General features: G+C 47.1%; 1 protein-coding gene across 7 annotated transcripts in view; it reads left to right on the plus strand.

Moving 5' to 3' along the window:
- CWF19L1 (CWF19 like cell cycle control factor 1) overlaps positions 1-24,465 on the plus strand; it is a 535,479-nt gene that overhangs the window by 395,051 nt on the left and 115,963 nt on the right. For all 7 annotated transcript variants that reach the window (XM_069628338.1, XM_069628339.1, XM_069628343.1 and 4 more), the window contains one exon: positions 20,594-20,691. In XM_069628338.1, the coding sequence (XP_069484439.1) occupies positions 20,594-20,691 (98 nt within the window). The remainder of the gene's footprint in view (positions 1-20,593; positions 20,692-24,465) is intronic.

A 24,465-nucleotide genomic window follows, 5' to 3' on the forward strand; every position in this document is an offset into this window, starting at 1 on the left:
CCTCCAGACGGGCATTGATTCGGCTGACAGTATCGGCAGAGCAATGGCGGCAAGTACAACAACCAGGAGATTCGCTTGGTTGAGAAAGTCTGGTTTTGCCCCAGATGGTGCAAGCCAGGCTCTTGAACATGCCATTCGATGGCTCTTCTTTGTTTGGGAAAAAGGCGGATGACAGTTTAGAAAAACTGCAGACATCAAAAGCAGCAGCAAAATCCCTAGGCGCTGCAATCCGTCAGACACCCTTTCGTCCCACAGGAACCTCTGCGAGGGGCAAGTCCTTTCGCTTCTACTCCGCATTCGGAAGAGGTAGAGGACGACCGGCTGAAAGGGGACAAAGAACTACCCGAGGTGGACGGGGTAGATATTCAAAAGCCGCAGCAACAGCAGGTGCCTCTTTACCATCGGCATCTACATCAGCCGCCCCAAAACCACTCTGAGGACTTCCCTCACAGGACACCTGTAGGAGGCAGGTTAACTCAACATCTGGCGGAATGGCAGGCTATCACGTCGGATGCTTGGGCATTGGAAACAGTTGCGCAAGGTTACTGCCTGCCTCTCCTACGCATACCTCAGAGTCAGCCACCGGGGATCAGCTCTCAGAAAGCTCCAGATCCACTCCTCTTGCATGAAATTTTAGACCTGCTAGAGAAAGGTGCCATAGAACCGTTACCTGTAGCGGAGAGGAACAAGGGCTGGTACTCCCCTTACTTTCTCATTCCAAAGAAAGACGGAGGACTGAGACCCATCTTGGACTTGCGAGAATTGAACAAATTCCTCAGGAAAGACAAATTCAAGATGGTAACTCTTTCTCAGATCCTTCAGGCCCTTCAGTTCCAGGACTGGTTGGCATCTCTGGACCTCCAGGACGCTTATTTCCATGTGCCTATCCATCTCAAACACAGGAAATACCTGAGGTTCGCAATTGGCAACTCTCATTATCAATTTCAGGTATTGCCATTTGGGCTGACCTTCGCCCCGAGGGTCTTCACCAAGTTAATGTCGGTAGTGGCGGCAAGTCTAAGGAGGGAAGGGATTCGCGTCTACCCCTACCTGGACGATTGGTTGATCGGAACAAGCTCAGATCCAGCTAAATCACGTTTGCCACTCCCTTCAGAGACTGGGCTTCTCCCTCAATTTAAAGAAGTCACAAATGATACCATCACAGAGACTCCAGTTCATCGGAGCGATCCTGGACACTTCCCTGGGAAAAGCCTCGCCACCAGAGGTGAGGGCTCAAGATATTCTACAGATGGTTACCAAGTTCCAAAATGCCCAACGTCTCCCAGCCTTCGACTTTTTGAGGTTGCTAGGCCTCATGGCATCCTGCATTTTCCTAGTGCCCGAGGCTCGCCTGAGAATGAGATCTCTCTAGTGGGCTCTGAGGACTCAGTGGTCACAATTCTCAGGAAGAATGACAGATCTTCTTCAGGTTCCCGACAGGGTGGCTCGAGACCTTCAGTGGTGGGCCTATCAGGAGAACATTCTGAAAGGAGAGCAGTTTTGGCAACCTTGGCCGGAGATAACAGTAGTCACGGATGCCTCACTCACGGGGTGGGGAGCCCACGCCAACGACTTGACCATCAGCGGTCGTTGGTCTCCATCGGAGTCCAGACTACACATCAACATGTTAGAGCTGAGGGCCATCAGACTTGCGCTGAAGGCTTTCTGCCATCTGTACAAGGAAAGAATGTCCTGATAATGACGGACAACACAGTGGCCATGCATTACCTCAACAAAAAAGGAGGCGTAGGATCACTACCTCTGTGCAGAGAGGCGATGGAGCTCTGGTTTTGGGCAATCCAAGAAGGAATCTCGCTCTATCGGCAGTTCACCTAGCCGGAGAGAAGAACTTGACAGCGGACGCTCTGAGCAGGCAGAGCAGTCTCCCACGAGTCTCAGGTTCGTGCTGTTTAGTGTCTACAATTGTACCCGTATCACTCTCCCACTCCTCACCTGCGGTTTCTGAGTTGGCTTCCGAAGGCTCGTCTGAAGAAGTCTCCACAGGTTTCTCTCTCCAGGCTCTTGGGTTCTTCTTTTTCACCGTCTTGCCCTTTTGTTTGAAGAGATAGGGCCGAGCTCCCCCGGAGGCCACTTTGCCAGTAAGGCTATATGCCCGGCAGCGGGGACTCCGGGGAGCCCACCCCAAATCAGGGAAAAGCCGCAGCAGAAAAACCCTGGGTAGTTTCAGGTGAGTTGGTCTGTTCAAATAAGTATTCACAATCCTTCTTGGAATACTGCTCAGCGAATGGGTAATTCGCAATCCTTCTTGGAATACCACTTCTTTAGAGTACTACATTTACCAGAATGCACTTGGGTGCAATGTCTAAGCTTTGGAAAAGATTCCAAGAACTCCGTGAGCAAGGTTAAGTAAAATAAACAGAAGGAGAGGTTACACAGGTCAGAGGAAGCACACAACTCAGGGGGCACGAGTTGAAGTGACAGCTGCTTGGAAAAGCGTGTATTGAAAAGAACTGCAGATAGCAAGTCCACGCTCGCTGAGTAAAAAAGCCCCAGAGCGAACGCAGGTGTCTGCTGACTCCAGCAAAATAACAAACCCACACGCTGGGAAATTAACAAGAAAGTGCGGGCAGGGAAAGGTCCAAAATAAAGAAGATATATTTCCCACAGGAAGCGTGGTGGCAAAAATGTACGATAAAAGGCAGGCAGACAAACAATGAAAAGGCAAATGGGTAGAAAAACAAGGAGTAGCACGAGACAGGAGCACTGTCAACTAGCGCTGGGAAAGAAATCAGTTGCAACACCTGACAATTAATTATAGCCTCTGTTCCAGCGAGGCTAGAACGTAACGTCCAGGTAAAGGAGGAGCTCAGTCCTTCTTCCATTGTTTCCATCTCTTCCACAGGCTCCATGGGTGTTTCATGACACGAGTGGGAACTAGCTCAGGAAGTCCTTCAAGAGATCTTCGCCCTTTGGGGAACCCCTCAGGTGGATCTGTTCGCCACCAGTGTCAACAGGAAGTGCGACCTGTTCTGCTCAAGGGAATTTCCCCCGAGAGGAGCTCTGGGAGACGCGTTCATAGTGGACTGGGAGTTTCCACTTCTGTACGCGTTCCCACCGGTCCCTGTCATTCCTCAAATGATCAGGAGGTTGAGAAGATTCCGGAAAACCATGATCCTAATTGCCCCGGATTGGGCCAGGAGAACGTGGTACCCGGACCTTCTAGACTTGTCCATCTGCCCTCCAATTCGACTTCCACTCAGAGAGAACCTACTCTCACAGAAGGGAGGTCAGGTTCTCCATCCAGACATCAAAACCCTCAACCTTCACGCTTGGCTTCTGAAAGGCTGAGGTACAAGGATTGGGACCTCCCTGATGATGTTATGGAGGTGTTGCTTTCGGCAAGGAGGCCAGCAACAAAGTCTTTATACCGCTGCCGTTGGAACAGATTTTGCAGCTGGTGTAGAGAAAAGAATATCAACCCTTTTTTTCATGTGGTACACCAATGGTTTTGTCCTTCCTACTCTATTTGGCGAATTCAGGCCTTCAAGTTGGCACCATTAAGGGCTATCTCGCAGTGCTATCCATCTTTAAGCGCACTGCGGAAGAACCATCCTATTTCAAGTTACCCTTGGTAATACAGTTTCTAAAGGGGTTAACCAACGTTTGTCCCCCAAGACCATTCCAGGTTCCCCTATGGGATTTAAACTTAGTCTTAACTTTCCTGATGGGCACACCTTTCAAACCACTTCATTCTTGTTCGTTAAGATTTCTTACCCTTAAAACTGTTTTATTAATAGCACTTACATCTGCTAGAAGGGTGAGCGAGTTACAAGCTCTTTCTTGTAAACCCCCTCATACAATCTTTCACAAAGACAAAGTTGTCCTGCAAGTGAAGCCTAATTTCCTCCCAAAGGTGGTTTCTGAATTCCATATCACTCAGAAGATTACCCTGCCATCTTTCTATCCTCCTCCTCATCCGGGGAAAGAGGAAGAGAGGTTACACAGGCTGGACCCTAGAAGGGCTTTAAGTTTTTACATCAGTAGACTGGCCAGGATAAGACAAGCAGACCAGCTGTTTGTAGGCTACACAGGTCACAAGCTGGGGTTACCGATCACTAAGCAGACAATTTCCAGATGGATCGTTCTAGCCATTTTGGAATGTTATAAACTGGCAGGAAAAGAGCCCCCTCAAAACCTTAGGGCTCATTCGACCAGAGGTATTGCAGCTTCATCGGCCCTCAAGAGGAGTGCCGGTTAAAGACATTTGTGCGGCCGCCACATGGTCGTCCGTCCATACCTTTACACGATTTTACAACTTGGATTCCTCCTCCAGTCAAGAGACTAGGTTTGGAAGGGCAGTATTGCACTCTATTCATCAATAGAAGGCAGCATGAAGTCAGTACTCCCACCTCCAATAATAGAATACTGCTATGGGAGCCTATTTAAGATAAGGAATCCGTCGGAGGACACAATCCCTTCGAAGAACAAGTTACTTCTTACCTTGTAGCGTTCTTTCGATGGGATGTTCCTCCGACGAGGTTCACGGTGACAAGTATTCAAGCAAATACTTACACACAAGGTTGCTTGATAAAACAATTATTAATTTACCAGTCAGTTAATGTAAGCCTTCTTTAGAAGGGAGCACTATAAAAACACCACACAAATATGCTTCAAAATTATACACTTTCTTGTTCAGAATCAGTAAATACCCATTTGGGATGGCATACAGCAGGTGACTTAAATTGCTAGGGTGCTGTTAACATCAATGTATTACTGCTAGCATTCAGAATTAGTTGAGAGCAAGTAAAAAGGGAAAGATTATTAGAGAAAACCAGATACCACATATTTTTCTTAAGCAGGCAAATACTTTCAGATCCTCCAATAAGAGTCATTCAGTTAAAACCGGCTAAGTCAATAGGCAAGAGTCTGTATGGGCTGAAGTGCTTCTTTGAAGGTAAGTAGAAAAGTCTTTGCACAATGTTTCGGAAGCCTTTGAAGAAAAAGATGAATCTATGTAGGGCCACAAGCTGTTAGACTTGTGAGTAGTAGAAGATGCATGCAACTCTGCAGCAAGAGGTAACTTCTCTTAGACTTTGTACAGTACCTTTAAAATGAAGAAAAGATGCAGCAGATGAATCTGGTTCCTGTGCTGCTCTGCAGACCTCACTGTTCCTGGGCCTCAGTCGTGGGGACAAGAGGGAGGACGCCGGGGGGGGGGGGGGGGGGTCAGGAGGAGGGAGGGAGGGGGGTCGGGGGGGGGGGGGAATCCTGCACTGCACAGCGATGGTCAGTTCTCTCCCTTTCATTCCAGCCTAGCTGTCAGTCATCCAGCAGGGTGGCTGTCATTGCTGGACAGTCAGCCAGCCAATCATCACAGAGTGCATTTGGGTCTCCTAGGATACTAAGCATATGGAGTTTCGGGCACTTCCCTCACTTCCTGCCTACCCCTGACACCCTAGAGCCAGAGGCGGGCTTCACTCATGAATCCCGCCAAAGGCAAAACGAACAAAGGGACCAAACCTGGTTTGGCACGCAGAGTAAAGCAAATGCAGCCCGTGGTAAATGCACACCAAGGTAGTAAAAACAAAACGACTGCCACCAGCCATTCAGTGAGAAAAGGGTAACATAAAAAATGTTACATGAGAAGCTAGACAAAGGGGATACTAAGTAACCCCTCCAGCACCCTATGGTAAGATGGTGTGTGCTGGGTCTAGAAAGTTACAAATGTAAATAAAGTCAATTTCACTTTACTGCTTTGGAAAAGAGTAGTTTATTCCAGAGAAGGTATTTAAACCTTGGGGAAATCTAAGAATTCCCTGTGTCACTGCACTAATGATGCTGTGTGCCACTATGCAAAAGATGATGCCTATGGAGTTTGTCAGACTCCACAACCATAAAAAACAGTTCAGAAATCGCATTAAAATACATGAGTGGGAAAAAGGTTCTTGCTCTCTCCAGGATTAAAGAAACCGGGCACTCAAAATCCAGTAAAGTTGCTGGGGGTCTCTTAGGTTGAGGGAATTGGCACATTTCTGGGAATTATTTCTAAAAGGGACTGTTGTGGTTGTTAAAAACTGCTCTTAATATGCACAACGCTTTCAGATAATGGAGTGACGGGTGTGGGAAGAGGCTTGGAGTTGGGAGGGTGAGAGGGGGTACGATGGTCGTGGTCTATATACCACGAAGGTAAATGTTAATCACTCTACATCCAGATGGGAGACAAAGCATACCTTAGTTGGAATGTTCGTGGCCTAGGTAACCCGATTAAACGATGGAAAATAAACCTATATGTCAAAAGGCTCCAGGTCCTGTACTTGCAGGAGACGCATGCCCTCTCAGCAGTCTGCGAGGAATTCGCTAAGAGCTGGGGTGGAAACCGCTTTTACACATTGTACTCCTCGCAGTCTTGGGAAGTCATGATATTGGTGCATAAATATCTCCCATTCCAGTGTCACCATGCAAAGGCTAACCCAATGGGTAGGTATATCTTGGTGTATGGGCTTCTTGCGGGGAGAGAAATACTGTTGCTAAATGTTTATGGTCCTGATTTTTATGACCCTCAGTTTTATACAGACCTCTTGTATGAACTTGCCCGATATCCACTAGTCCCAATAGTGTGGGTGGGGGGAGATCTAAACCCCATCCTAGATCTGGAATTGGATAGATCTGCCCGATATCCACTAGTCCCTATATTGTGGGGGGGAGATCTAAACCCCATCCTAGAGCTGGAATTTGATAGATCCGCTCTCATTTAGAGAGCCCCCATGCAAGCTGCCTCTACTATCATAGAGGGCATGCATTCTCTCAGATTTGTGGATGCTTGGAGAGTATTATATGCTGACTGCTCCTACACTTTTTACTCAACAGTCCATGACTCCTTGGTAATGTTAATTTATAAAGAGCCTATACACAGGCAGTGTTTCAAAGCGCTCATGGAGGGTGGAACCTGGGGGTGGGGGGGTGGGGGGTTTTTGGGAGCTGTGGGGGACCAGGGGGAAAACAGTCGCTCAGAGCCCTTGAAATTCTGAGACGATAACGGTCTACATAGGCAGAGTAAGTGGAAAAAGATACATTTAACAGTTGAGATACAGCAAATGGGCCTGATGCCGATTCTGTGTTTTTCAAGTGCACATTAAGGGGTGAAGACAAGGGAGAACGGGCTTCTTCATGCAGAGATGACTGTCTTGCACTTGCACAATCTGAATTCAAGCGGGGGTCCAAGTGCACCCAGTTTGTAGAGACTGGGATAAGTGCGGGGAGAGAGCTCTCTTGGATTTATTCAGAAGTGCAGTGCGGGGGATGGGATGCAGGGCCCTGTGGCAAGTGCAAAGAGGACTGGCAGGGTTGCCAGGGACCTGTGAGACTCGGAGGTACACCAGGTGGCCAGTCAGCAAAGCTGTATGGAAGAGGGAGAGTTGGAAAGAGCAGAGAGCTAGGTTAGTAGGGGGAGGAGGAGGAGGATATTCCAGAGGGAGACACCTGCTGAGTATAAAGCTCTCCCTCCAAATCTCTTCTTGGAGAACCGGCTCACTCACAGAAGGTTGGAGGTAGATGAGCAAAGGGCTCGAGAGGGACGGTATTTAGGTAGGCAACATTGCAGGTAAGTAGGTCCCAGGCCCCAGAAAGCCTTGTTGACAATGCAGAGGGTCTTGAATTTAATCCTTGCCGCCATGGGGAGCATGTGAAGGGGTTTCTGCTCTGGAGAGACGAGGTCCCTCTGCGTGAGGCCAAGGATAACTCTTGGGGTTCTGTTCTGGATTATGTTTTAGAGGTCTCAAGGCAGAAGGTTGAGGAGGAAGAGGCTGTTGCTGTAGTTCAGCCTAGAGAGTACCAGGGCTCTGGAGACAGTGAGATGCTGGGGAAAGGTAAAAAAAAGGTAGAGTGCCTCTGAGTAGGTGTAGTTGACGTTTTTAAGATGTCAGAAATGTGAGAGGTGAAGGAGAGAGTGGGGTCGAAGATGACACCAAGGTTTTTGGCCTTGCAGGTGGGGGATGGGTGCGGGGCCATGGGAGGCAGGCCAGAGTAAGTGGGAAAGCAGGGGTCCCAATGCAAACAATCTCTATTACTGGTGTTGAGGCAGAGGTTGTTTGCAGCACACCATAACTGGGTAGCAGGCAGACGGCCAGATATGAGTGAGGAGGAGAAACGGTTGAGGGTAGCCTGAAAGATAGTTGCGTGTCTTCCACGTAAAACTGGAAATTAGAGGTGAAGGTGGTGATCCCAAATGCCAATGTAGCCATATAGCCGTTGAAGAACCAGGGGGATAGTTTTGATCCCTGAGGAACGCTGCAGGTTGAGAGTGATGGTCGAGAGAAAGGTTCCAAGTTCCACCTGGGATGGGCGGTGGGAGAGAAAAGAGGTTAACCACACCAGAGCCTGACCTGTGATTCCCATGGTGTCACGAAGACATGCGATCAGGATGTTGTGGTCAACTGTGTCAAAGGCGAAAGAGACATCAAGGAGAATGAGGACAGCGGGAGTGTTAGTGTCAAGATTTGAGAGCAGGTATTCACAGGTGTTCAGAAGAGCAGTTTGTGCCTCTGGATGCTCTATAGCCAGAATTTTGGTCATGGAAGCTACCAACTGATTCTGTGTTGAGGTTCAGCTGAGAGATGGCCAACGTCTCAAGGGGTTTGCCCAGGAAAGGAGTGATAGAGATTGGATGGTAGTTTGCTGGAATGGAGGGGTCAGCAGAAGGTTTCTTTAGCAGAGGGTGCACAAGGGAGTGCTTCAGAGCAGTTGGGAAAATTCCAGTAGGAAAGCTTCAGTGGAAAAAGAGAGATTGCAAAGGTCAGCCAAGGCTGGGCCGAGGGAGTCAATGTTGTCCCTAATGGTTTCGGAGGGGCAAGGGTCCACTTGTTTGAATGCGGTCTTCATAGACCAGACTTGTCAGGCGACCTCAACGGGTGTGACCGGTGAGAAAGAGGTGAAGTGGAATTGGGGCCCAGGGAGGCACCGGTGTTGGTGTGTGCTGTGATGTGGGGTGAAGGGAGGAAAGGATGTCTTGGGTTTTGGTGGTGGAGTGTGCTGCCAGGGCCGAGCAGAGGTCCTGGGTGGGTGTAACGGAAGAAGGGGCTGCTGCAGGATTGGCCAGTTCCTTGCAGACTTTGAAGGCTGTGTTGTTGATGCCTGCGGAGATGCAGGCTTGAATAAAGACTCTTTGCTTGGAGCGGATGCAGAATTGATATTGCCTTTGAAGGTGGTGGCAGGCCAGTTTGTCAGATGATCCACGCGACGAGTTCCATTTCCGCTCAGCTGCCCTACATTTGCGGTTAAGGGCAGCCAGATCGGAGTCATACCAAGAGTTGCACTTTTTGGAAGGCTTCAGTTGGACCCTCATGACCGGGGAAAGAGTATTGGAGATGGAGAGCTTAAGGTTAGTGAGGGCTGTGACAGGGCTGGAGTCAGCTGCAGGAATTGGGGAGGAGAGTAGGTGGAGGCAAAGGCAGCCACTGTCATTTTTTTCATGGGTCTGGTGACTTTGAAGCCGACTGGCTGCGTGTCATTGCAAGAGGAGAGCTGAGCTTCAGGTGTATTGATAGAAGAGTGGTTGGATCAAGAGAGGTGTAATGAGAGGGTAGAGAGTGGGATATCAGTGGAGATGAGAGCATCCAACATGTGGCCCACGGTGTGAGTGGAGCCAGAGGGTAGGATAGAGAGATGCACAGGTTGCGGACACATCCTGAGGAGGCAGGAGTGCCCAGATGGATGTGGAGATCACCCAGCAGGAGGATTTGGGAGGAGGAGGAAAGTGTAGAGGAGGCAAGGTCAGACCATTCCGAAAGGAAGAGTGGGCTGTCCAGGAGACCGATAGGTGGCCATAAGGAGAGAAGATTTAGGATGGTGTGAAAGCCTGAGGACTAGACACTCAAGAGGAGTAGGTATAATGGACACAGGTATCCATTCTGGGAAGATCAGCACTACTCCACCGCCGGTCTTATTTGGCCTGGGCGCAGAAAGGATTTTTTAGCCTTCAGGGAGGAGTGTGTCAAATCTTGTGACTGAGCAATCCTTGAACCATGCCTTAGTGATGGCGAGCACATCAAGATCCATGAGTTAAGAAGGTTGCAGTTGCTTGTGTGGAGGAAGATGGCCGATGAAGTTAGGTTGAGGGACTGACCTTCCAGGAATGTTAGATGATTCCATAGTTTTGAATTTCCAGAATGTATGGAGATCTCTTCAGCCTCCATATGCACGTTGGTGGGTGGATGGGAGAGCACCCACAGGCCTGTCAGACAACGGACAGGGGACAGACTGGGGATGGGCCGGCTAAAGCCTTCCCGGGTGACAATAGGCCAGTTAAATGTGCGGATGGCCAACGGAAAAACAGATGGCAGATTAAGGCGGCAGCCATCTTTACATTGTTACGAGGCCGGCAGAGAATGGGACTGCAATGTGGCTCTGCTTGGAGAGTGTGCATCAGGCACAGTGCCTGATGAAATGAACATTCCTTTTTCTTCTTTTTCTTTCGCAATTTTCAGATCAGCTTGCTTTTCTTATTTCTTTCTTCCGAAATGCATCCATCCTACCTTAGGTGCCCAACGGATGAATGGGTATCATGTGAGGCATCAGGTGTCTCACCAGGACTGCAAGAGGGAACAACAGTCACAAACTCCAAGGAGGCAGGAAAAAAATGACATATGGCTTCTCCCGTATAGACATGTGGATCATTTCTGACACGTTACTCGGAGGGGTTAAGGGCATCCCCATGCTCCCTCACACCTACTCTGACCATTCCCCAGTTAGTATCTACCTGATACTGCCAACACTTTCCAGGTCCCATAACAACTGGCGCTTTAAGCCGCTCTCATTGCAAGTTGTAGAGCTTGCATCCACTATCGACGACAATGTACAATTGTTTTTTGGAAAAAATGTACGCTCTGGGAAGCCTTCAAGGTTTACATTCCGGGAGAGCGAGATGTCGGCGTAGTTCAGTGTCCTCAAAGCAGTCCAACATAGTACAATGTGAGCTCTCTGTCCGCACCAAGAAGAGAGCCCACATCCAAGCCCGTGTCCATGAGGCATCTACAAACTCGGTCGAACTCTTTAAAATCTGCAAGGAGCTGGCCAATCTACCTCTCCTGTCCCCTCCAGGGCCCTCTGCTCGGCCCTGGCTTCTCATTTCATCTCTCAAACTCAGGACATACTGTCCTCTTTTCCTACCCCCCTCCTCCCTCTACTCCCTGCTCTTCCTCTGGCGCTTCTGTGGCCACCTCTCCTCCCTCCTTCTCTGCCTTTCCCCTGTTCTCCTTGGACAAGGCTTCTAGTCCAGTCTGATCAAAACAGGTTCACCCATGTTCCTCCAAAACCATCAAGGACCACTGACACCCTGGCTCCTGCTCTGGCTGATTTCTGCAACCACTCCTTCGCCACTGGAGTCTTCCCCTCCGCCCTGAAGCACTCCCTTGTGCACCCTCTTCTTAAGAAACCCTCTGCTGACCCTTCCTGCCCGGCTATCTATCGTCCAATCTCCATCACTCAATTTCTTGGCAAACTCCTGGCAAAGCTGGCCATCTCCCAGCTGAATCTGTTGGTTGTCTCCATGACAATCAGTCTGGATTCAGAGCTGCCAGAAGCATGGAAACTGCTCTCCTGAACATCCGTGAAGACCTGCTCTCCAACCTTGATTCCAACACCCCCTGTGTTCTCATCTTACTTGATCTCTTTTCTGCCTTTGACATGGTCAACCATGCGATCATGCCATCCTGCTCAACCGTCTGTGATAACATGGGTATCGCTGGTCAGGCCCTGGCTTGGCTGACCACCTTTCTCTCTGATCGACCCTGCCAGGTCCAACTTGGGTCCTTCCTCTTCTCTATCTCTACCTGTGGTGTTCCCCACCGGTCTAACCTCTCTCCCTGGCTGTTCAACCAATACCTGTCACTTCTTGCGCACCGCATTGCAGCTCTGTGCCCCAACTTTCAGTGCTATGCGAATGACACTCAACTCACTTTCAGGCTCCCTTCCGCCACCTCCTCTCCTCTCTGTCCGCCATTCAGGAGTGGTGTGCCACCAATGATCTCTGCCTTAATGCCAGTAAGACTGAGATTCTTCCCCTTCGGCACACCTGCTCCCTCCTTTCCTGTCACTCTGGCTGGTGTCTCTTGGCCCTGTTCCTGCTACCCACGCTGGAGACCAAGTAATAATACTGGGTCACACAACCGCTCTCATATGGGGCCCAAGATGGGCACGTATTTATATCTGATTCACGACAATATGTTCAAGTATCCATAATATACCATACTTCTTAGAAAAAGGAAGATGAGTCTTTCTGATTCATATCAAAAATGATTTATCCATAGTAGTTCAAACAAAAAGCTATCACTAATAATCCTTGGTGAGGAAGCAGTTGCCACAATCCACATGTATTAGACTAAAAAAGCCAATGCATTTCGGAAATTATTTCCTTCATCAGGGCGAGTCTCATTGGTGTGGTCAGTGGTAAAAAACAGAACGTCCTGCGTTCATGCCCACTCAGCAGTGGGTTGTAAATGACACTATGCACAAAGGCATGGAGAAAATCCACTCGTGCTTACAAGGAAACCAATCTTGTAATACACAGAGAAACGATCCTCCACTGTGCAGCTGCAGGGCGGTGACTCACACTGCAGTCTGAGTCACTGCCCTGCAGCTGCACAGTGGAGGATCGTATATTATGGTATATGTATGGTATGGTATATTATGGATACTTGAACATATTGTCGTGAATCAGATATAAATACGTGCCCATCTTGGGCCCCATATGAGAGCGGTTGTGTGACCCAGTATTATTACTTGGTCTCCAGCGTGTGTTGCAATTATAAGTCCGGGTGTCTCCAGACTTGTCACAGCCAGCTCCTTTTCAATTGGATGTATATTCTTTTTTGAAACATTTGATTTTTACTTGAATATTCTGAACATTTTTGAATACATGGTGGTGCCCACTCTCTTCTCTGCCTGTTCCTGCTACCACCTGTGAGGCTGGCTTAAAACCTTGGGGTCATCTTCGACTCCATACTTTCCTTCTCTCCTCACCATCTCGGACTTCTCTAAAAATTCACACTACCAGCTGCACCGCCTCAGGGGTATTCTTCCTTTCCTCTCCTTCCCCCAGAAGCTCACGGTCTCCAGAGCTCTGGTTCTCTCTAGGCTGGACTACTGCAACAGCCTCTTTCTAAATCTGCCTGCCTCTACCCTCTGCCCTCTGCAACTCATCCAAAACAGGACTGCGAGATTTGTCCTTGGCCTTAAGCCCAGTGATCATATCTCTCCAGGACTGAAATCTCTGCACTGGCTCCCAGTGGTGGCGTGGATTAAGTTCAAAACCCTCTGTATTGTCCACAAGGCGTTATGGGGCCTGGGAACTCGATACCTTCAACTCTCTTCCTAAATATCTTCCTTCTCAAGCTCTTCTCTCATCCACCTCCAACTCCCTCGGGATCAGTCGCTTTTCCAAGTTAGTGGTAGATCTTTCTTCTGCTCGGGCCTCCCTCTGGAACAGCCTCCCTGCCTCTCTGAAACTTGAGGAGATCCATCTCTGGTTCCGGAAGCACATAAAGACCTTCCTCTTTGCTTCTGTTTTCTCTCCTCTCACCTGCTGATCTCCTGGCTGAATCTGAAACTGCACTGGTTACCTGACTACGCTCTGTTCTCGGGCCCAGGTCCCCTCCCCACCAGTTGCACTCCTGCACTGCCCCCCCTGGCAACCTTTACACTCAGCGACTGTTTCTGTATCCCTAGAGCCCCACTAGCACCTGACCACTAGGAAATATGGTGAGGGAGATAGACCAGGCATACTGCTTGCTTGCATGGCACGTCAGGAGAACGGCAATGGTGCATCCAGCTCATACGGGATGCATTAGGTAGCCTGATCCGCACGCCCACGACCATCAATGGGGTATTTGCAGGTTTTTATAAGGACGTTTACACCAGTAATAACACATGCACCAAGAAGAGATCGATGTGTTTATTGATGCACTCCCACTTGGCCAGATATCACAAGACACCAAGGCCCTACTAGATCTCCCAATCTCAGTAGCTGACATTATTCTGGCAATTGACCAGCTGCCTGCTGGGAAGGCCCCCCGGTACGGATGGCCTCACTGACACATTTTATGAACGCTACAAGGAGACCCTCGACCCGCACCACCTTCAGGTCTGGCATGAGTCCCTCATGTCCCAGTCACTTCCTGGCAACATGCGCGAGGCATTTATCACAGTTTTGCTGAAACCGGGTAAACCTGCGTATCCTACCACCCCATATCCTTAATACAGATGTAAAGGTATTCGCGAACATACTGGCCACTCGACTGATGCCGGTCATGCCTTACATTATTCAACCGGACCAGTCGTGATTAATCCTGGGTAGGTCCACAGCACTGAACCAGCGCTGCCCTATTAATATATTGGCGCAAATAGATCCTAAGATCCAGGCGGTAGCTTTCACACTAGCCATTCAAAAGCATTTGACTCAGTACAGCATACATGAATCACCATGATACGATCAAAATGTGGGTTCGGCCAGGGGTTCCTTGAGGCCCTACGCCTCCTTTATACAACACCAGTGGCCAGGGTCAATGCAAACGGGTTACTCTTCTTGCAATTTCGATAGGCCGAGGCACCCGTCAGGGCTGCCCCCTGCCACCCCTGATATTTGCTATTATAATTGAACATCTGGCGGATTTAACAAGACTCATAGACATTGTGGGGTCAGGATGGCGGCCGAACCACAGATAATCTTCTTTTATGTAGACGATGCATTGGTATACATTCGATATCCCCAGGAACACTTGAGGCCTATCATGAAAGACATCCTAAACTTCAGGGGGGGATATCCGGTTTCCAGGTGAATTGCAGCAAATCTGAACTCTTTCCCCTTACGGACATCCCCACCCGAAGACCTACAGGGGTTCAAGTGGGCTCCAGTAACCATACGCTACCTGGCTGCGATAGTTGCTAGACATAGCCCTATGCTGCATGACTGCAACTACAATACATATATGGCTCAATTGCAGCTTAAACTTACGAGCTGGGCCCACCTCCACATCACAGTAGCAGGTAAGATTGCACTGCTTTAATATGACTGTTATTCCTAAACTCTTGTATCTTTTCCTCAATGAACCGTTGTGGTTTGGAGGATCCTTCTTCCAGGAGTTGGAAGGTGAAATTTGTAAATTCGTGTGGCACTCCAGAGAAGAACATTGAAATGGAACACACTAACACAGCCATAAACGCTAACACAGCCATAAAGCGGGTTAGGGTTTGCAGCCCCGAACTTCGAGCTCTAGTGGATGGCTTCAAAGGCACAATTTGCGGACCTCTGGTTTGGCGATAACTTACCCCCCGCCCCCTCACACACTGCTAGAAAGACACTAGGCGGGGGAAAGGGACTTTTGATATTTGGTTCTCCCCACCATATATGCTAATGACTGCAGCTTTCACCCTGCAAGCGTCACAGCGCTGGCCTTGCGCAAAATATGGAAGGTGATGAGCGTACATGTCCCATTCCATGGAGACTTTACCCTATGGACCTCCTGCAGGTTGATGCCAGCTCGCGCGCAGGTTGGATGCAATATGGATTCCACCCATTGGGGTTGCTATATCTAGAAGACAACTTTATCCAAAACTTCGATATCCCAGGACTTATATGCAGTACATCCTCAAAGTGGCTGCAATACATGGGCATGCGCATGGCATGCAAGAAACCATGGAGTTGCTTCCCGGTTAAACCTGGTAACGATTCATTGTAGGGGTTTGTATTGACAGCGTGCGGCAGTCTTAGCAGAGTGTCGTCCCTATATCACTTAATTCAAACTCACTCAGATGTAATACATCACAAAGTACAAGCTAAATGGGTGCAGGATCTCCAACTTGATGTAACCGATCTCTGGGCTGACATGCGCACTCAAACTCACTAAGTATCATATAACTCCTGCTTTCAACTGATACAAGTGAAAGTGCTACACCGGTATCACTACACTCCAGATAGGTAATGCATATTCTCTAAAGAAGGGACTAGAACATGCCCACGTTGCAACTTCACCCACGCTAAATACTGTCATATGTTATGGGACTGCCCACAACTTGCGACCTTCTGGAGAGATGTGTGCTTGACGCTGTCCAAAATGACTGATCAGATTATTGCCCCCCTACCATTGCTCTGCTTGTTTCATATTTCTGACCCACCATTGAGAAATGAGTGCACATTTGTACGGCTATGTCTCCTCCTGTCCAGTTCTTCTGCGCTGGACAAGTGCTAATGCTCCCAATAAAGACCATTGGCTGAAAGATGTAGTTTGGGCTAGTGATGTGGAAGAACAATTGGCACGCATGCATCCACCTGAATCACGTCCAAGAGACATTTGGAACCCACTCAGAATGTACATTCTGCGCACAACAATACTGGATACAACCTTGTCCCACAATCGACTTCTCCCTCTGACAAGGGACCTCTTGTACTAGAATAATAAGGACCCAATCCCCTGTGTGTTCATGTTTCATCCTTCAGTACCTTGTACCACTTACTACTCCTACACTGTGTCACCTCTGACTCTGTGAAAGTTACCCTGCTGTGTTGTGTTTTGTGTTGCCAGGCTTTCAGTAAAAAAAAGGTTTTTAATAAAGGAATTGTGTCCTATCATGATCAATGAGATTTTGAAATCGCTGGAAGCTGTTTAGCTCCTGGTTACAGCCTAGGAAAGCCTGGTTGGATTGACACAGGCACTACTTTTCGATCGCCCAGCCAATTGCTGTGCTGCTATGCAAACCTACCTATGTGACATTAAATCTCTGTTTGTGAATGTTTATACATTAGTTTTCAGACACATTTAGAAGACAATTTAAGAATAAGTGGTCATATATATATATATATATATATATATTTGACAAAGTTATGGTTTGTATCGTAGTTACATTTGTGGAACACTATATAACGGTCCGTGCTTCCGCAGAGATAGCTCCTGCTTACTGTGCGATTTAAAAATAAAAGTGCTCCATAGCTTTTTTAGGTTTGGGTAGTCCAATCCTCATTTCGATCCCTACAGGTTATAGGTCGCTGGGTCACAAGCTGTACAAGGTTTCACTGGTATTTGCCGTATTCTAGATTTCATGCCGAAATAGTGTACCTTCTAATTCTGGAGCAAAGTTAGGGCATCATATCCCAAGGTGATCCATCAGTAGAGTCCACAACTGGTGGTCTACGTGTTCCGGAATCTAACTTAAATGGGGCCAGTGGAGACTATCTTATGATCCAAAAGGGTTAATTTCTTCCTCCCTCAACGATGATTCAAGCTGAGGTAGAGTCTAGATTAGGGCTGATGGGGCACATGGAAGTCCTCTGTGGTGTAAACTGCCACCAAGCAATGGTAGACGTCTGGTCCATGAAGAGGATCATTGCCTGGTTTAATTTCTAGTATTGCTTATCACTCACTCCCATTCCATGAATGCTCTTTGCCCCAGTATTTATTCTTTTTAAGTTTAGGATGTGGTATTAGCGTATGTTCATTCCCAGAAGAGAGGAACACAATGCCAAATAATCCTCATCCTTTACAGAATTCAGGGCATGGTGAGCTGCACACACAATGTTGTAGTTTCACACTATTGAAATGCCAAGGCTTGAGATCAGCAGTTCTCAGTAGAATAGTCCAATACGGTATTCAATTTTTCTGGGCATGGCACAGAGGGATGCCTGAGGCACGTGGTGTGGAATGCAATGAACATTCATGGGATTATTCAGCAGGACAGAAATGTTCTTCGCCTCCATTGTTCCAGCAGTACAGACTTACACAAATGCTAAATGGCTCCAGATCGCAAGATCAGAGTTGATACAAACAATAAATGTCAATGACTTCAATGCCATAAAAGAGCAGTAAATCTGAGCAGGAAGGTTAATGGCTCCCTAGAATATATATGTTCTGGATTTCCTCGCAGCAATAGGAGGAGGAGTTTGCACCAAGATCGGATCTTCTTGCTGTACGTTCGTTCCAGCAAATGACAAAGCCAACGGGACACTCACCGAAGGTGCCAAGAAAGATGAATGTTTGCTAGCATACATCTTCTCATGGATACCTACAGAGATGGCCAATGGACTGAAGGTATTGCTGGCAGAATTAGTTTTAGTACTATTGACACTGTGAGATCAGAATATGCATCACACAATGTCAAAAGACAAATAAAACTGTAGGAATGAAAATACTAGTAGAAACGTCTGAAGAAGACAAAATAATAGCAGCTCGAGATACCCTACGAACACAAATAGCGTGTCCGTTGTTCCCAACCGGAGTACTGTTCGAGGATCCCAGTGACTACAATGAATATTGGGGAAAATGGGTGTGGTGTAACCCTGAAGGAGATTGCCATTGTGACCTGGAGTTTACATAACCATGCAAGATTTTATGGACACTTGGGAGGAGTAACAATGATTTGGTTCCCTAAGGTGAATAGTTGACCAGAGGGGGAACTTGAGAGGGTCCCCGGAATGGCCTGCATGTCAGCCCGAAGGATGAGCAACAAGAGATGCCACTCGCTGTTTGGCCAAACACCGGATGAAACAGTGTATCCCACATATGGAAACAAATATTCTTAGACAACCATTCAAACCATATCTAGCTTATGTCTTAGCTGACAGGTGCCTTATCACTGGATCAGGTTGACTGATCACAACCAGCTGTGCTGACGTCACTAGTGACAACACGACATAGCAACATTGGTCACAAAGTAAACTCGCATGCCTGCACGAAGTTACGCAGACACACACGCACACACAAAGAACATGCTACACCATTCTGTAGATAAGACAGACACATATACATACTGTCAAATCTTTTCCTTTTCACCAGCCAAATGCAGAAATGCAAGACAGCAAAGTATACATGGAGCTAGCTTGCAATCGCTTCATCGCAACTAACCACCAGGAGCTTCAGGGATATATAAGGAGCACATAAGGGCTCGATCAATACTAATCTACAAAGTAGAAAGCACTAGAATATATAGGGAAACCATTGAAAGACTGATTTTGCTTGAAGATTTAGGCGGCAAAATATAGTAGAGATGCCGACTCTACAGTGCGAATCACAGAGCCAGTGCTCGCAGCCAAAGAGAAGGGCAGGTGGAAAATTATTTCCAGGGCAGTGAGCCACCTACAAAATACAGAATAAAATCCTCAATAATTTCAGACCGAAAGGCTGTTTTGTGGTTCTCGCCCATGTGACCCAGCCGTACAATGGTCTTACTCATGGTGGGAAGAGTAGCTGTTCCCAGCGTAGCAAACAAGACCGATGGATCCGTTGTACACAGAACATTGCAACCTGCAGGCACTCTCCCAGGCTAGGTGGCTATATCAGCGGCAACAGTGGGAACAGTTTTTCCCATTACCTTGAAAATGTACACTGAGTGCTGTGAAAGACCTGCTGCAGCCAATCCAGACACTCCAACCCGGCAGTGGTGTAGAATGTTGCAGGGGCCAATGGTCATTGTGTGACCCTGAAATAAAGTAATAGATAGTTTTTGAGGGAAGTGTCTGGCAAACCCACCTGACTCCGTGGATGGGTTGGTGGTTGTGACGTCAATGAGAAACAAAACCAAGTGATGCGGGCTCAGGAGCTGTGATTGCCAGAGATTTTGTTTCCTGTATACCTGTCTTTTGGAGAAAAGACTGTTTATTTGCCCGATGGCTGATTTCTCTGGTAATACCGGGGGAAGGGTTTGGATGGGCCCCAAACACTCTGCTTACTGTGACATCGTTAGTACAACTCCCCCGCCCCCCCCCCCCCCAATCCTCTGGTATACTGTTCAGATACACTTGGTCTTAAGGTGGTCCTCCTGCCTTGACCTGACCTGAATAACCCACACTGCCTTGGTTTCCATGTACCTTTTCATTGTGTGCGTTCCCCTCCCGTTGGTTCACTCCTTCAGCAGGCTTCCTGGATCAATTGCTGACGTTGGTCTCCCTAGGGGCTGGATTACAGGTATACAAGCATGTATAACTGGCTTTAAACCCAGCTTCTTTTCCATTGTGGGTCCACTGTGGTGTGGTAGTGGTGGCCATCTAAAGGTGTAGTCAATTCCAGAGTTTGTATTGGGACTAAACGGAGCATCTGGATCGCCTGTTTGGTATTCAGATCGCTCTTCGTACTTGCAGTTTCTCTCCGGCTCTCTTCTGGTTGGGTTGCCTGCTCTTTCCTCCACCACCATGCCTTTTGGGTAATGACGTCTGTCGAAAAGAAACTGGCCAGCATTGTGCACATTAGGTATGGGGCAAGTAAAGGTGCTACATTGTTCAGTTTGGTACCTTAGCGAACCACCACATCCCCTTTGTTGATGGATCTCGTACGTCCAGAAACTAATCTTGAAACAGTGGCTGGAAAGGAAAAGGATGTTAAAGTAAAATCTGCAATACGATGGGGTGATTGCATGCAAAGCAACAGAGTATGCCATATTGCAGATATGGGTAATATTTTGATAGTTATCAGCTGTGAGCAGCTGATAAGAACAAAAAGGACTAGGTAAGTAACTGGTAGAATCTTAAAAAGCCACAGCTTATTTATCAGAGAGCTAAGAATGGCAGCACTTGGGTTTGATGCATTTTCCAAGCCTTATAACTTTATAGCCTGGACAGCTTTCCTTTTCTTTATAATCTTTTTTTTTTTCCCCTCAGATTGTGCAACCAGGAACTCCCTATTTCTATGTCGAATTGGATAATGGAGAGAAGCTTTTCCACAGGATTAAAAAGAATTTCCCTTTACAGTTTGGCAGGTCTGTATATATGTTTTTTTTTTTAGTGCAATGTGTGCTTGCTTGCTAAAAGGGGATGTTCGCTCAAAAATGTTACTGTCCCGATCGTTTGGGCATGTATTTTTAAGCATAGTGTAATAGATCTTCAAAACATTTCCTATGCATCTTACCTTGGTGTTCCTCACTTTTACTTATGCAAAAACAGTTCAGTGCCCTCGCGGCAAGAATACAGATTGCCTGCCCCTCAAACTAACATTACTAGTCCAAACGATATCCTCCACCTATTTTCATGACATTCGTGGCCAGCATACCCAAACGTGCCCTGTCATCACCCACGCCATGACGTTACCTAATGCAGAATGAGGAAGATAAAGCACACATACTCTTGCAGCACGTAACTTTTCTTTCTTGTCCCAAATAGGAGAGCAAAACATTTATTTTTAAGAAAACATCAATATTCTGCAATGTAACCAGTGCTTTTATTTTGCAAAGAATGCTTACAAGAGACGATTTAGTCCACAAAATGAAATATCTTTTTGCAATACAAGTTATAGCTAGCAAACATTGCATGGTTTTAATGGTTTTTTTATAACTTCCTCATAATACGCTGATTGCATTCAGCGATCGGTCGATCAATCCCTGTACTCCCAATTCTTGTGTCCTTATGTTACATCATCAAAACTTTCTAAGGATGCACATGGTGTTCCGTTCATGAGAAGATCTGCATTATTTTCACTTTCAAGCACAACGCTTTCGCATTGGCACATTTTCACATAAACGCGGACAGGTTGCAGGTTGCTCCTTATTGCTGCTACCGTCTCTGGAGGCTACCTCAGGGGCAACGTGCTCACCTTGGAAACAAGACGACACCGAGCAACACAGGTTTAATCCCCGGGTGCGCGCTTAGAAACCTTTGGGTATTAAGCATGTTATAAAAAACCTATCATATCATATACCGCTAAAGAGCAGATTGGTCCCTTTTCGGTCGTCCCACATAACGGTTATCAAATAAGCACTGTTGATGATTATCTGCCATGTTGATTGAAGATTCCCTCCAACGGTAGCTGGAAACCATGGCATGCGCAGAACAGTAGAATATAGCTGTGTAGATAACAGAATAAAAGAATATATTTTAGTAGCGGTTCTATAATCTAACAAGTTAACTTATAATTCAGAACCGGATGAAACCTAATCATAAACGCAAACCACACAGAATGAACACAGAGATGACAACAAAGGGAGTAGGTCAGACCATGACATGCATGAAAGGGTAGTGCTGTGAAGTAGGTATACCTCTGAATGGGATGGAGAAACAGATGCACCCACTTCACACAGCAGGCCCTACCACAAAATAAGGACATAGTAATGTTTTCGGTTGAACCACAGACAGATGACATTATAATGGAAGTGGTAAGAGTAGTGATCGAAAAGAGAACCAAGTGCCCATGGAAAATGTTCTGCCCCCTCCGATCCCCCACTTTATGGTGCACAAGGATGTAACGGTGACAGCACACCAGTATATCCTACAGGACAAAGCAGTGTAGATATCATTAGCCTGCATACAGGTTGTGGGTGCGGGTCTTCGAGGAATAATCACAATATGGTCCAGCTAAGAGCCCATAACTCTGCACAGAATATATTAGTGGGCAAGGCCAGTAAGCAATGCGTCCTAAAAAGTCATACCTCTATTCACACTGCTTTAAACTATACACAAATAACAATCATTACTAGACAGATAAACCACAAGTTATGCACTGTGGTTTTTATAGTGTGCAGTATGAATATCATTCAACATAACATAACGTACTGTCAATTCTTTTGGTCAAATTGCACATTTGCACGTCGCTGAATTGCACACGTGCCATTTTTTTAATCGCACAAATATTATTTTTAGTTAAGCTTACATAATTTCAGGAAGTTCCATTCCCTCAATGTCACAATGAGTAACAGTTCTTTAGCATCTGCTTGTATTGTGTGCACCCATGCAGGCAGTTGAATGCTATTATGTCAGCTGGAACCTTATGGGTCATCTGGCTTCCAAGACTGACAGTTGGGGCTTCAGGATGGGAGAACTGATCTGAGAGGATGCTTGTCAATTTAGCTCCTGCCTCCCTTCACCCAACTAGCCCTGAAACATAAATAAAGAAACTTACGTTTATATACATCAGCCTCCAGCATCATCTCTGCTTCCTGGTGGCTTCCAGTATCCCCAATACTACACGTTCCGAACAACAGATCGCTGAAATGGAAACTAAAGTTTTGTATGTCCACTTTCAATATAGTAAATGTTATCAGCATACCCCTACTGCTAGTCTCCTATATACCTACTGCCCTTCATTACTATGTCCATGTTGCACTCTTGAATCGTTTGTTTGCTACTTAGACTTTTAGCATATATTGTACGGCTCTGAATATAATTCATGCATGTCTGTTGATGCTCCCTTGCACGCCTGAAGCAGCCCCGTCTACCATCATGTGAGAGACAGTGACGTTGCGTGCTCATACTAAATATCTGTGTGTTCATTCTCATGTGAAGTTGCCACACGAAGCACGAGGTGAATGTGTGTACCACACGTTCTACAACAAAATTGTATTTCAAAGGGCCACATTGTGAAATGGGAACGCAGTTTGGTGAAAAACTATTCCAAAACGGTAAATTACATTCCTGATCCTACTAGGCCTTGTGCCAATCAGCCGTGCTAGTGCATAGGGGAGAAGTGCTGGTGAAGGGGACGGAAGGAAGAGCCTATGGGTGTACAAGTGCTGGAGGAGTGCCGGTGAGGTTCAGTGCTAGGGGGAGCCAAGGAGGAGCACATCCTAAGTGCTTGCATGGTCTGCTCTCGAGGGTGGTATGTGTAGCGATCAAGCAGAGGGGGGCGCACTCAGGGCAGCGCAGTGTTGGCCTGAGGTGGATGATGCTAGTATTGACTTGATGGGCCAGGGAACTTGTGAAATTCATGAGGATTAGACCACTGGTAACAGCGGCAGTGGGGTGAAATATAGAAGGGTAGAGTTTTTACCAGTTTGCAAAACTGTAGCGAGTGCTCCAGAACTCTGACATGGATCCTGTTGGGAAGGCAGGAACCTGTGGAGAAGAGACCTGCCAGCCACTCTCAGATTGGAGAAGTATTTGACTGTCATGGAGTTGGAATTAGAGGAGCGTACGGCTGTATCTGGGTAGTATTTAGGGAAGGAACGTTGGAGATTGCGTGGTTTCAGGCCCCAGAACTGTTTGTGATTGATGCTGAGGGTCTTGAATTAGATCCTTGTAGCCGCCTGGCGCCAATGGATAGATTTTAGGGCTGCGATAGAATTTCTTTTACCCTTTTTCCATTGCCCTTTCAGCAAACTTGTAGTGTTGATGGAACACACCTCCACTTCTTCCATATAAAAACATATCCCTTATTGGAACTACTTATTGTGCCTGCTGAGTGGAGGCCTTGAGCGCAAGTGCCATGGATTGCATCTGTGCTGGGGGTTTGGCCTGCAGACAAATGAAATGATAAATTATATTTTATTTATATCATGCTCGTAGACAAGTGTTTCAGAGCGCGACCAGGCAAAAAGGGAGGAGAACAAGGGATATCAAAAGAGACAATTTTTTTTTTCTTTTTTTTCCAAGCGATCTTACTAGGCCCAGTGACATTTAAGAAGGCGCAAGTGCATGGTAAAGGGAAACTGGGGAAAGTGCTTGTAAGGATGGGGGGAGTGGAAAGTGCGGTGCATTCTAAGTAAGATAGTCCGATTGTGAAGAATGGTATCAGGCACTCATTCAGGGAACAAAAGGGCCACCCC

This window comes from Ambystoma mexicanum, chromosome 12 (genome assembly GCF_040938575.1).
Source record: "Ambystoma mexicanum isolate Mex_15411 chromosome 12, UKY_AmexF1_1, whole genome shotgun sequence".
NCBI lineage: Eukaryota > Metazoa > Chordata > Amphibia > Caudata > Ambystomatidae > Ambystoma > Ambystoma mexicanum.